We start from the raw sequence: 14913 nt of genomic DNA on the forward strand, positions 1-14913 counted from the left end.
ACATCCAGCGGTATGGAAATGTTTAACATCAGCAATCAACTAAAATATCTTTTTTCTTGGTGTTTAAAAATACCTATGGAAACCGTGTCCCCCAAAAAAAAAAAAAAAAAAAAAAAAAAAAAAAAAAAAAAAAAAGGGAAAGTAGGACTAGGTGCCGGGATATCCTGTAGCAATTTTTTACCGTCATTACTGATTACTATGTCTTTTTCTGCACTGTGCCTGTGTGGTGGAGGACATCTTTATAGAGACAAGGCTTTGATTCCTCATATCAAAGCTGGTCCCCCCCGCCCCACCCCACTTCCGATGACTGGTGATCTGAGGATTGTGGGATTAATATTCAAGAAGCATAAGTAGGTGGAAGCCAAGATTCACAGAATAAATTACATTAATGCATATCTATTTCTGTGACAATAACTGTTCTTATAAATAGACACACAGGAAGTCATTGGTGACATGATTTCATATTGGTGCAGCACTACTTCTGAAGAGAAGAGGAGGAATTTATTAATACAGACACAAACATTAACCTGTCCTAGGTTACACAGGCCTTCTCCTACACTGCCTGTCTGTGCTGTGCACTTTACCAGATATACACCGATCAGCTATAACTTTAGGACCACCCATCTAATATTGAGTAGGTCCCCCTTTTGCCATTGAGGCATGGACTCCACTAGATTTCTGAAGGTATTCTGTGGTATCTGGCACCAAGCTGTTAGCAGCAGATCCTTTAAATCCTGTAAGTAGTGAGGTGGGGCCTCAATGGATCAGACTTGTTTTTCCAGCACAGCCCACAATTGTTTGTTTGGATTGAGATCTGGAGAATTTGGTGGCCAAGTCAACATCTCAAACTCATTATTGTGTTCCTCAAACCATTCTTGAACTATATTTACAGTGTGTCTGGGTGCATTATCCTGCTGAAAGAGGCCACTACCAACAAGGAATACCATGTACTTGGTCAGCAGCAATGTTTAAGTAGGTGTTACATATCCAAGTAACGCCCACATGGATGGCAGGAGCTAAGGCTTCCCACCAGAAAACTGCTCAAAGTATTATTCTGCCTCTGCCAGCTTGCCATCTTTCCATACTGTACCCTGGTGCCATCTCTTCCCCAGGGAATTGATGCACACACACCCAGCCATCCACATGATGTACCAGAAACCATGATAAAATCACACCAGGCCACCTTCCATTGCTCCATGGTCCAGTTCGGAGGTTCACATGCCCAATGTAGGTGCTTTTGGCTGTGGATACGGGTCAGCATGGGTCTGGTCTGTGGTATGCAGCCCCATACACAACAAACTGCAATACCCATTTTTTCTGCTTTCAACACATCAACTTCAGGGACAACATTTTCAATTGCAGTGGTTCACTTCTTAACCTGTCTGTGGCTGTAAATGTATGGCTGTTCAGTGTATCACCACACAAGAGCTACTTTATCACAAACAATTGAGATCAGGACTTACTGGTCATTGCAAATACAGATGATAGGTCTAAGCAGCAAACCGCCTTCTTTCTTTTTCTTCTTTGTTGCTGCACCTTCAGCCGAAGAGTCGGTCTCTTTCCCATCTTTTCTGTTTACTAAGCTGAGCAGCATGTTAATGGATATCTACAAAAAATATAAACATTAAAAGATCAATAAAACCCAAACATCAGGGTCCACATGTGTGTCAAGGAAAACAAATCTTATACATTTGAAAATTTGAAGTCATTGTACTGTAAATTTTACTGTACCAGCCGAGATCTGTTTTGTCCATGGCATGCACAGGATCTACTCTTAAAAACCCAAAATCAGAGTAATTAGTAACTGTCGTACAAGTCATGGCTGCTCTTCGGAGATATAAAGAATAGGGGGGGGGGGACTAACGGCAAAACTTTTGTTTTTTTTAGCTCTGGATAGAGTGCAGAGGGATTAGAACACCTGTCAGTTTTTATTGCTGTCTGTGCCCCCCTCTATTTGTCCTGTTTTCCATTATTATTAGAAGAAAATCACAAATTTTTGGGTCGTCCTCATAAAAGTCAGAGGGGGAAATCTTTCAATGGGCACACTAGTTCTGCAGGAGATTCCCTTAATTTGGAGGGCTTTTCTCTCACTTCCTGTTTGGCTATGGGACAGGAAGTGAAGCTAAATCTCTGCAATGGGATACAGATGGTGAAAATGAACCTTACAGGGGTTATAACCCTCCCTTACGCTATCCAAAATGAAGAAAAAAAAAAAAAAAAAAAGTTTTGCCTACAGTTCTACTTTATTTTAGTAGGCAACACTGTCTTACACTGCATACCAAATACTTGCACAGCATTTTACTGGAGGGGAAAGTCATGTCAATATGGATCCAAGTAGTGCCAGCTTTTATTTAGATTAGGACGCATTCACACTTGTGCAACTTGTCATGAGACTTTGGACTCCAGAGTTGCATGACAAGTCACACCCCATATTTGACAATGAGTACCATTCATATCTATGTGACTTAAAGTGGTTGTAAAGGCACAAGGTTTTTACCTTCATGCATTCTATGCATTTCTTACCTGAGCACCCTCTCGATCTAGCGATGTCCACAAGAGCCTTGCCTCTCTGGGGATTCACACTCCTGATTGGTTTTCGGCAGCAGCGGGAGCCACATTGGCTCCCACCTCTGTCAATCACACCTAGTGAACTAATCAGGAGACAGAGAGTCAAGGGTCAGGAGCGCCTGCTTGGGTGCCCCCAAAGCAAGCTGCTTGCTCTGGGTGCACCCAGGAGGGAGGAGCCGGGAGTGCTGGTGAGGGACCCGAGCAGAGGAGGAACTGGGCTGCTCTGTGCAAAACCACAGCAGGCAATTATGTTCCTTTTTTTTTAACAAATAACACAGACACACCAACAAGGCTTTAGTATTACTTTAAAATTGCAACAACTTTAAAGTAGTTCCTGCACTACGTTGGCCTGACTTTCATGCAACGAGGGCCATAGACTTCAATGTAAACCCTCAAAAGTTGCATGAAAGTCGCACCTGAAGAATATACATGCGACTTTGTAGAGCACACACAGTCACATTGTCAAAGACAAGTCGCACACGATCAAAGTAGCATCAAGTTGCTCTGCAGTTGCAAAGGAAATCACACAAGTGTGAATGGAGCCTTAAGGCCTGCTTGCTTGTGACAGGCAGAGGTGGTGAAACAGCTGCATGTTTGATATTTTCTGCACACCAAAGACTGTAATGCTGGCCATACACTAGCCGAAAAATAGTTTAAAAGTCTGCCATTTGGACCATTCGTTCTTTTTTTGTCCAGTTAATTGGCACAAATAGAAAATCAGTTTTTACTTTTCAGAGTGAAAAAAATGAAGGAACAGGCTGGAAAATGCTGCTGAACGATAAGTTGAAAGGTTAATGTGCTTCTTGTCCGAACTGTTTGCAACCGGCATATGTGACAAAACTAATGAAAAACGGATTCAATTATGTCCATTGAACACTTTATTGAACAAAATCTGGTCATTATATGATGGCAAAATCGTTTGCTCTTTTGGCCGAGTGTTCGTTATCCGAAAAGGAGTTTAAATGATTTTTCATATAGTGTATGGCCAGCATAAGAGCCATGATGACTCCAAAACAGCTAAGTTTCTCAGTACGGTCACAAAAACCTGTATGAAACTGTGGTGGGATTTTGTTAAGGCGACAATTTAGCTGTGAACACAGATTTTCCTGGGTTGTCACTGCTATTACATGTGTCCATCTTCAACCAGGCATTAAAATATTGTATTTAAACTCACTCAAGAGACACAGCCTAAGACTGGGTTCACACTTTTGCGATGTCAGACATCGCATGTGATTTGCACCGCATTTCTATGCAGATCAAATGCAATGTGAATTCAGCCACACGTTTTGTAATCGGATGGCTGAATTTGCATCGCATTTGGACCAAAAGGGTGCAGGACCTTTTTTTGGTCTGCGCTGGAATAGGATTGCATAGGTGTTCACACCTATGCGATCCAAATCCTGCACCATTTTACAGTTCGCACTGCGATCTGGGTACTGATCTGGGGGTGTCAATAATTTTGTATTGACATCTGCAGCGGTTCGCAGAGGGCAGTGTAAACTGCCTGCGAGAGACATGCTATGCGGGAACCCGCACAGAAATTGCACTGGTTCCTGCATCACATGTGTGAACCCAGCAACAAGTGTGGATTCAATTTTAACACAATCAGTCCATCATATGCAGAGCCCCCCCCCCCCCCCAATCCCTAATGAAATACGTTTGGAAAAATCGAGGGGGTGGAGCATGCTATAGCTAAAAATATCTGTTAACAGTGGTTACCGCATAAGAATGTCAGCCTCTAGCAGGATATCTGTGGTGATTTTGGACCAGATAAGTGCCTGTCATTCAGACAACTTGTGGGTAGAAGTATTTTTCTCAATAATAAAGCTTTGTCTGCAATATTGCTGGAGAAGGGTTTATTTCCCTTTATACCATGAGATGTATATCTAAACCTGTGCACACAGTGCAAGAGTGTTTGAAGGAGTGAGAGCCAAACCTAGGCTGCCCATAGAAGCAGCGATTTTCTTTCCTGCAAGCTGGATTTCCCCATTAACACAGAGTAGATGGGGAAATCCCTCCCGACGAGCTATTGTGTTCTCCCGATAAGGGGGAAACCATCCCGGGCTGGGAGAACACATTGATTTTTTTTTTTTTCTAGCGGCTATAACAGCAACTTGCAAAAATCACATGTAAAAATCAGACAGGCTGGCTGTACCAAAGTTCATTGATTAATCAACTTGGGTACAATCAGCCTGCCATACATGGCTCGCAACTCAGCCGGTTCAGAAGGAACCGAACAGTCTGTGGCCTGCAAGCCGCAGAAAGCCTTGTGAAATGTTCTGTGTTGCTTGGGGAAAGAACAATGGCGTGAATAAGGCTTGGAAGGCAGAAGTACTGAGGGAAGCGGACACACACTGCTTGCTAGGAGACACCGGCGGTCAGGGAGCATGAGCAGCGTGGGGGACAGCTAAAAAGGAAAAATGGAAATCCATCAAAAAACTGAGTCTATGATAGAGTAGAGAAGGGTTAGAACCTTGTGCCAGGTTTTTATTGTGGTTTTCTTGATTATTTGTTCTTGTGACCAATGTCGCAAAGACAGAAAAACGAGACAATGGTTTTGAGGAGAACAGAAAAAAAGGTAAGAATTCACCACTAATTAATATGTGCTTTTGTTATAGCAAGTAAAGGGAAATCTTCCAATGGGAACACACATAAGCAACAAGAACCTGACAGTTACATAGTTAGTGAGGTTGAAAAAAAAGACATCAGTCCATCCAGTTCAACCTATAAGTGGTTGTAAGACAGTGGTTGTAAGCCTTCCACACTAACCAAACTAAAATGTTTTCACAAGGAGTTCCAGTTTAACCACTTGCCGACCGCCACAAGTACATATACTGCGGCAGTCAGCCCCTCACAGGCAAAGTGACGTATATATAAGTCACTAGCCTGTGAGGCTACGCCGGTCACTCGGCGATCGTCGGGGGAGAGGGAGAAAGGCAGGCGGCTGATGTAAACAAGCCGCCTGTCATTCTCCCGTGTATGAATAGTGATCATACAGTTCTACTATGTAGGACCGTTGATCATTGTTCCTACAGCTCAAGCCACAGCCAATCACAGTTAGAATCACGCACCTAGGGACACACACAGCCCCTCCCTCTCAAATAAAGTTAACCCCTTCACTGCCAGTGTCATTTTACAGTAACAGTGCATATGTATAGCACTGATTACTGCAGTAATGTCACTGGTAACCCCAAAAGTGTCAAAAATGTCAGTCAAGGGTCCGATCTGTCCGCCGCCATTACGCGTTAAAAAAAACAAACAACAAAAATGACAAAAATCTTTCCCTTTGTTAGTAAACGCGATAACTTTTGCGCAAACCAATCAAAATACGCTTTTTGTGATTTTTTTTACCAAACATATATAGCATAAAACAAATTGGCCGAAAATGTTAAAAAATTTTGATTTTTACATTTTTTGGGGGAATTTCATATAAAAAAAATGTGAAAAATATTGTTATTTTTGCAAAATTGACGCTCTTTGTTTATAGCGCATGATCAAAAAATGGCACAGGTGATCAAAAACCACCAAAAGAAAGCTCTGTTTGTAGGAAAAAAAAGGACGTCAAATTAGTTTAGGTACAGCGTCGCACGACCGCGCAATTGTCCGTTAAAGTCACGCAGTGCCGAATTGCAAAATACCCCCTGGTCAGGAAGGGGGTAAAATCTTTCGGGGCTTAAGTGGTTAAACACTGACAGCAAATTATATCTTACCGTTTTTTTTTTTTTGTATACATGAGGCCGCAGTCCCCATACTTACAGTGGGTGCACCATCAATTTCATCGATAACCAGGCAGTTGGGTCGCTCATCTGCTCCCAGAACAGACTTCATTTGAGTAGCGGCTTCTATACGTGTCTTGAAGACTTCCGGGCTGCGGTCATCACTGGTAAATTAAACAAAAAAGAAAAGGGTCACCTACATACACATAGTAATATTCATCTCTTGCTGAAACAGAACTGCACAAGCAATTGCTATTTTATCTGTCAGAACATGTGCACAGCCACTGAACACGATGGCTTACAGTACTAATGCTCCCTCTATAGTCTGAGTAGTGCTATACTAGAGATTACAGGAATGGATATTGAAAGTTTGTTATTTACACTAGCTGCATTAGAAATATATTTAAAGCAGTATAAAACAACCAAAACAAAATTGTATTATGTTGCAGCTTACCAATCATTACATTTGTTGGCTAGATTGTTTTTTTTTTTTTATTTTTTTTTTTGGGGGGGGGGGGGGGGTGCTTTTTTTTCCTCCCCACGTGGTGATACAGCCAGTAACACTTCCCGTCTTAAAGCAGAGTTCCGGCCTCAGAAATGTTTTTTAGATAAAAATACCCCTGGGACAGTCAGGGCTAGTGCATTTCATAATGGCTAGCCTCTGAACTGTCCCAGGTTGCAGTTACCTTTTAGAAGAAATACTTACCTTGAAAATTTGTTGTCCAGCGCTGCCATCTCAGGTGTGGGCAGCTGAAGCCAGGGCGTCCTCTTGGGTCCCAGAATGCCCTGCACCGACCCTGCTCGTCACTTCCGGGGCAGGTGCGTCATCCCTGCACAGCTTCTTGGCATGCCCAGAAGCTGTTTAGCAAGGAATGACGCGCCTGCACCAGAAATTAAAAAAAAAAAAAAAAAAAAAAAGGTGATTAGGTGATTTTCAGCAAGCGGATGGGCCAAAGTGGTTTTTGAGGCCGGAACTCCGCTTTAAGGCATCTCCACTCTGGATGGAGGATCAACAGACACCGTTTGCACAGCAGCATGGTCAGTCTGGGGAGAGGTTAGTGTGAGGATGTAATACCGGATTTAGGTGTACGTTTATATAACTGAGATGTGCTGCAATCCTGATGATCGCAGGTAATCTCAGATCAATATCGGTTTATGAAACTTAGATCAGTGGTTCTCAACTCCTGTCCTTGGAACCCACTAACAGGCCAGGTTTGCAAGATAACTAAATTACATCACAGGCGATCTCATTTGCTGCTCAATGATTGCAGTATTCTAGTCAGTTATGAAGGTAGGGATCTCAGCATCTCACTTGCGATTTCTGTAGGAATTCTCCCTCCCAGATTCTCCAGCCCAGAGGTGGAGAATTAGGGAAAGAAGAAGAGGGAATCCACAAAAAAGGTGCATTGCCATCATGCTGTATGTGGAAGGTTGGCCGCTTAGCAAAGCTGCCAACCTTATGCATACAGCACAGTGGTGATACACCTTTTATGTGGAATCAATCTATGTGCACTGCGATTATTTTGTTGCAATTGAATGTGGGAAGCAAGAATAGCTTTTATTTTTATGCAAATATATGAACTGTGAAACACTGTTTATTTTATTTTTTTTGTGTTTTGCACATTTGGTTTCATTACCTGCAATTTTATGTAGCAGGTTCTTTCAAATAAGCATTCCCACATTAAACATTTAGGATTTGAGTTTATTTAACCTATGGTTTAGTTGTTTGGCGATTACCTTCCAGATCACCATTAGGGCCCCTTTCACACATACCTACCATTTGTCAGTTTTTCATCCATCTGTTGACGGATGAAAAACAGACATCACTGCACTCCTATGGAAAAACTGATATAAATTAATTATCGTCCATTTACATCTGTTTTCATCTGCTTCTGTCAACATCTGTTTTTTTTTTTTTGGAACAGACAAAAGCCTTATTTTTTAACCATACATTTTTTTTAATAGGACGTAAAAGGATGTGAAATTGAGGTTGACTGAAAAAACTGATGAAATGAATGGTGTGAAAGGGACCTAAGTGTCAATTGTTACATATTTGATACTATATTGTTAAGAATTTGGGATAGTCAAATTACAGTGCATCCTATTCATTCACAACCCATATTAGGCTTTAATTGGACATGGATAAAGAAACCTTCCAGCTGATAAATTACAAGAAAGGAAATGGTAAGAAATGATAAAATATTTAAAAGAGATGGTCTACCTAAATGCGATGTTTCAGTTACCGATGGATACTGGAGCACAAATGACACCACCTCTGTAAATCTCACAGGCATTCTGGCAAAACCTCCCTGCCAGAGTTTAGGACTTTACCTCACCACCACCTTGGCCATATATAAAGATATAGGTGTTTACTATGAAAACTGGAGCAGATGAGTATAACAGGAGGGTCATGGGGGATAACACTTCCTGCCACAGAAGCCAAGTGCGAGACATAATCAGATGTTCTGTAATTCCTCTTGAATGGTTTCACCCAAGGATTAAATATTACGCTTGGGCAGACTTAACTATCCAGCTCCATTCACATACGTGTAGACGCGGTTTCAGTGCGGCAGTCTGGTGTGTTTCTGTTTACCTGTTCAGATGCAAATTTTTACCTGAAATCACACCTGAACGGGACTGAAAAACTCAAAGGACTCTTTAAACTGCACCACGGCCGCCTATCGGTTCATGTGTGAACCGATAGCATTGTGAAGGCTGACAGTTCACTTTATGCAAATCGGATGCAGTTCAAACCACATCTAACTCGCAAAACGTGAACAGAGACTAAAGCAAAGAGCGAGATTCTGGAGGCAGTAAGTTGACTGCTTAGGTTAAAGTGTTTGTTACTCCACACACTTCATATTCCTGATATGTGGCTGCTATACCATGTATTTGTATGAGAAAGTCTCCTGTCCTATTTCTATTGCTTCCTCTGTGTGAAATCTCTGGTGTTCCCTCCAGTCCCTCTGCTTTCCTATTAAAAATCTGACAACACTAAACATAACACACTGTGGTCAGTTCTCTAGCTATGCTGGAAACTCAGCCTGCTCTCCTCCAATAACCAAGTCCTGATGCGCCTCTGCTGCATAGCCATTCATTGGTAAGCTCAGTGTGCTGCTGCTTCTCCTCTCCCAGCTCTTATACAGCTGAGAACAGAGGGAATGTGATCACTTATATATATAAAAAAAAAAAATATATCATTTTTTTCCCTTTTTTATATCTATACAAAAATGTTTTGTCTTTCATTTATTTTAAACTGAATGGGTTGTTTTTACAAGGTGATCATTTACAATCACTTTAATAAAGACAGAAAAACACAATACCTAGAAAGAGTAAGAGCAATTGAAAGCAATAACTTGAAATTATTAAAGTTCCTTTATAATCTCAAAGCATAGAAAAAAAAAAAAACTCACCTGGCATTCATTTCCACAATATTGTACCCAGCATGCCTTGCTATAACATGAGCCAGAGTTGTTTTCCCGAGACCAGGGGGACCAGTAAGCAATGCAACCTTGGAAGAAATATATTGAATATTTAGGAAATTAAACAAACATTATACATTAGATATCAAAATAAGCCTTCATTTCCTAGGTCTGTGTTAATCTATAAATTCTGAAACACATATGTTTTAGGGAATTTTGGCAATCCCTTCACACGTTTCATGGAGGCTACTGATCATCAAAGTACCAGCAAATGTTTGGTTTTCTAAAGGTATTCCAGGTTTACTGTTAAAATAGAAGTAAACCAAAAACTTTTATAAGTTTTTGCTGATTTTATTTTATGATCTGTGTCCCATTGGGGTAGTTTCCCTTCACTTCCTCTCCCATACACGCAACAGGAAGTCTCATTAAAGTCACGAAAACTTCTCTCTTCCTGTTTAGGTCACTACTCAAACGGTGAATCTCTGTAACAGGGACAAAGATAGCAGTAAATACATGACATGACCAATGTTCTACCTCTTCTTTTCTCTATCCAAAACTAAAAAAAGTTTTGACTTTAGGTTAATTTAAAAACAGCAAAAGTTCCCCCCTCACCCTTTTTAATAACCCCTCAAAATCTGCTATGGTTTTTCTTCTCAAAAACAGGCGACATTTAGGGCAGGATTTTATGTTGGGACAGCATGGGGTGGGCTCTGCTTTTTGGCAACACAAGGGTCTTTGGTTTGATTCAGGCCAACAACATTGTGCTTTGTGGGACCTTCCACCAAAACTGGCCTGGTTATGAAAGGCAGTATTCAGATTGTAAGCTCCATTTTGGTAGAGACCAAAACGACTGGTTCAGTGACCACTGGGGACAAGTCTCATCTCTACATAAACAAGTAAACAGGTACAGCAAACAATTTTCAAAGCTCACTAGAAAAAAAGAAAAAAAAAAAAAAAAACTATTTACTACTTGGGAATTTGACTTGTCATTTTGACTATTGTAAGCCCTTTTCAAAGGCAATAGCTAATATTCTGCATAAACATATATTTGTACATTTACTGGATTATTGCACAAAGTATGAACTTTGTTCAGAATCATTTTAACTAAAATAAATTCAGTTGGAAAAAAGTAAATTCGGTAAAGAAAAATTCAAATAAAAAAACCTTAAAGTAGAACTACAGGCAAAACTTTTTTTTCCCCATTTTGGATAGAGCAAGGGCAATTTTTTTGTTTTTTTCGCCAACTGTGTCCCATTGCAGAGATTTCCTTTCATGTCCCATAGCCAAATGGGAAGTCAGAGGAAATCCCTGCAAATTAAAGGAATATCTTGGGGACCCCCCAGGTCACCAGAATTAGTGGCTTCATTGGAAGATTTCCCCTCAATTACTTTTTTCGGGACAACCACAGTTTGGCATTTTCTTTCACTCTCAATAATAATGGTAAACAAAACAAATAGAGAGGGTGACTCTCCTTAACGGGGGCACAGAGAGCATTAAAACTGACAGGTGTTCAAATCCCTCCACTCTAGCCAAAAAAAAAAGTTTTGTCTAGGGATGTACCGAAATTTCGGCCACCGAAATTATCGGCCGAAAATGAGTTAACAGTGCCGAAATTAATATGGCCGCCGTGAGGAAGGAGGAGGGCGCAGCGCAGGGCAGGTTTTAAAAGTTCCGCCTCTGGCCGGCCGCCCGCCCGCCTCTCAATGACGTCCCTACTATGATCTGTGCATTATGAATGGACATACCAGGCGGGAGGGCGGGGCGAGCGGCTGCTAATACATAGTACTATGTGATCCTTCCTGTCAGCTCAGCGGGACTGTGACTGTGTGTGAATGAGATCTGATCTGACCTGACACCGGGCAGGGGGGGAGCGGCCGCTAATAGTTGTAACTATGTGAGCCTTTCACTTCCTTGTCAGCGGAGATACATGCCTGACAAGGAAGTGAAGGGCTGCTCAGCGGCCGCTCCCCCCGCCCGGTGTCAGGTCAGTATAGATCTCATTCACACACAGTCACAGTCCCGCTGAGCTGACAGGAAGGATCACATAGTAATATCTATTAGCGGCCGCTCGCCCCGCCCTCCCGCCCGGACTGTCAGGGAATTGAAGAGAAGTGAAGCTCACATACTGACAGCTATTAGCAGCCGCTCGCCCGCCCGTTGTGTCAGTTCATTCATGGACAGATCGTAGTAGAAATGACATCACCGGGAGGCGGGCGGCCGGCCAGAGGCGAGACTTTTGAATAATGGACACAGTGACTTGAGGAGTGAGTAGGAGAGGGACGCTGAGCCTAAGCTCAGGGGGGGGGGGGGGGGTGATAGCTGAGGCAGCTTACCATTGGTATTTGTATTAATTATGCAGCATGAGGGGGTTAATGTATTGTCACTGCTGCATTAGTGACCGACCAGTGGTAGTTAATTAACCCCTTTGTGCTGCATTAGCGCAACCAGTGTTAACACTGATACTGGTTGCACTAATGCAGCACAAAGGGGTTAATTAACTGCCACTGGTCAGTCACTAATGCATCAGTGACCAGCAGTGACAATACATTAACCCCCTCATGCTGCATAATACAAATACCATTGGTAATTAAATTAACCTCTTGCCAACCCATCACAGTACATATACTGTGACAGGGTGGCAGCGTGGCAGCGACAGGTGTACGTTGCTGTCTGTTTTTTGGTGTATGCCCCTGTTCCATCTATTTTAAATTTTTTTGGGGGAAAAAGTCATTTTCGGTTTTGGTTTTCGGCCAATGGCATCCTGCATTTTCGGTTTCGGTCCAAAATTTTCATTTCGGTGCATCCCTAGTTTTGTCTTTAGTTATACTTTTGGATTTCTTATATAAACTTGTCAAATGGAATGTAGCATAGAGTCCCTGTTGTAGTCTGTAGAGCATTAGGACAAGAGTGCCACAAGGCACAATGATTCAGTACAGTAAAGTTTATTTTTGACCAAAATGGTATTCAAACAAATTCAGGAGTTTAAAACGTCCCCTTCATCAAGGCCTGTGTGCTGGCAGGGAGTTAAAAATTGTACTAGACATCAATTGCAAAACAATACAGATAACATGATATCTGTGTCGTCAGACTAAGGCAGTAATGCCCCGTACACACGTGCAGATTGTTGGCCGAAAAGATTCGGCCGACGACCGATCGGCCGATTGAAGGCTTGTTAGTATGATGCTTCCGACAGCGCACTTTCGGCCGAAAAGAATCTGTCGTGCAAGCATTAAAATTTTTGTATGCCGACACCAGAGCGGCCGATTGTTCGCCAGTCAGTACAGAATTCGGCCGACAGACAGCAGATTAGCAAGACTGGGCATGCTCAGAAAAGAAAAAAAACACACGGAAAGTTAACCATCACATGACATCACTTCTGCAGTCGGCTGTAGTCGCCGGACAAAATTCTTGTGCAGTCTTTTGCACTTTTCAACAGACACGACAGCCCGGGGACAAAAGACGGCCGATCGTTCGGCCGACGATCTGCACGTGTGTACGAGGCATAAGGTTGGGTACATAAGGGGTGAATATTGGCCAGTATCAGTCGGTGTAACAGAAACGGGCCGACGTTCAGTCAGTGGGTACAGCAGCCTGTCTGACAGAAGCTAGTCTAACGACAGGCTTTTGTCAAAGAGACATGCTGGACAACCAGCATCCAATCAGCACTGGCAGGCCAAGTGGAAGCAGCCCCCCTATCAAAACACAAAAGACACAGTGGGGGAAATTGCCGCACTAACATTGCTTTAGTTTAAGGCTGCAACTAACAATTATTTTCATACTCGATTAGTTGGCCGATTGTTTTGATTAATCAGATACAATAAAAACTAAATGTGTGGTGTATAATTGAGTTATTTAAAGTTTAAAAAAAAAAGACAAATCTATTCTTAAATATCTCTATGCAGTGGTAAATACAAATAACAGCTATATGATGAGAAAAGAATCCCAATAGCTTGTACATGTGTTTAAACTATCAGGTGCTAAAGGGGTGTGACCACATATTAACACTACAAATTCTGGATGGACCCTCTGCACACTGCTACACCCTTTCCAACAAATATGCAATAAAAAACATGGATTTTTAGTTCACACATATTGCAATACATGCTAAAGCTGGCCAACTGCATCAAAGTAAGCCTTCTTCTGGCCAGTCCTACACTGCTTTGCCAATGCAAATGCTACGATGGACACCATGCCAACATGGGGCACAAAGACACAAGATGGGGGAGAAGAACTAGGTTCAGGTAGAGTAAGAGTGATAAAACCAAATTTAACACACCTGCTCCTCATTCACTTCTGAGATCTTGTAACACTAATGAGTCACATGACACCGGGAAGGAAAATAGCTTATTGAGGCCCAATTAAAAGATTTTCACTTAGAGATGTACTCACTTTTGTTGCCAATGGTTTAGACATTAATGGCTGTGTGTTGAGTTATTTTGAGGGGACAGAAAATTTACACTGTTATACAAGCTGTACACTCACTACTTTACATTGTAGCAAAGTGTCATTTCTTCAGTGTTGTCACATGAATAAAATATTTACAAAAATGTGAGGGGTGTACTCATTTCTGTGAGATGCTGTACATACGATTCATCCTTACACAGGGAGACAACAGAAAGAAAGAGAAAATCTACCCCTAGGAAGGGAAATTCACTCCTGTAAGAGTTATCATGGGAAAAAGGGGTCACTCCTGAAGCTTTATCACCAATCCTTGTTTCCGAGACAACCCAAAATTTTCAAAATCCAATAGTCACAGGGACAGAAAGTGAGGAAAATCTTCTAAACAGGGGGAAAGACTGCAAAACAAACGTTACACGGGTGTTAACCCTTCCTCATGTGATCCGAAAAAACTTAAAATGTTTCTTAGGCTAGAGTTACACTTGGACCGCAAGATTACACAGGAATTGCTTCAAGGCGCGTCAAAGTCATGCGACTTTCAGGTTGTACAAGTGTGAAAGGGGCCTTAAATCAAATATTGTTACAACCATAGTTGAACATCCACAATGTGCACATTCAAACTACTACATCATTGCTATAAAAAAATTGGAAACATCAACAGAAAAAGTTCACACTGGCATTAAAAGCAGGTTTTCAAAAGGCTTTAAAAAGGACACTAACGTCTATGCAAATCATACAATGGACAGCACACAGTATTGTTCACACTACGAAAACATGAAGCATTAGCGTTGCGTCACTTCAAAATTGAA

General features: G+C 41.8%; 1 protein-coding gene across 4 annotated transcripts in view; it reads right to left on the bottom strand.

Moving 5' to 3' along the window:
* The window catches only part of CHTF18 (chromosome transmission fidelity factor 18), a gene marked incomplete at its 3' end in the record, with an annotated part of 125185 nt that overhangs the window by 73787 nt on the left and 36485 nt on the right, over positions 1-14913 (bottom strand). For all 4 annotated transcript variants that reach the window (XM_082261250.1, XM_082261251.1, XM_082261248.1 and 1 more), the window contains exons 9-11: positions 9698-9795; positions 6325-6448; positions 1464-1606 (exon numbers count right to left, since the gene is read on the bottom strand). In XM_082261250.1, the coding sequence (XP_082117376.1) occupies positions 1464-1606; positions 6325-6448; positions 9698-9795 (365 nt within the window). The remainder of the gene's footprint in view (positions 1-1463; positions 1607-6324; positions 6449-9697; positions 9796-14913) is intronic.

This window comes from Pelophylax lessonae (genome assembly GCF_965119305.1).
Source record: "Pelophylax lessonae genome assembly, chromosome: 6".
In the NCBI taxonomy this organism is placed as follows: domain Eukaryota; kingdom Metazoa; phylum Chordata; class Amphibia; order Anura; family Ranidae; genus Pelophylax; species Pelophylax lessonae.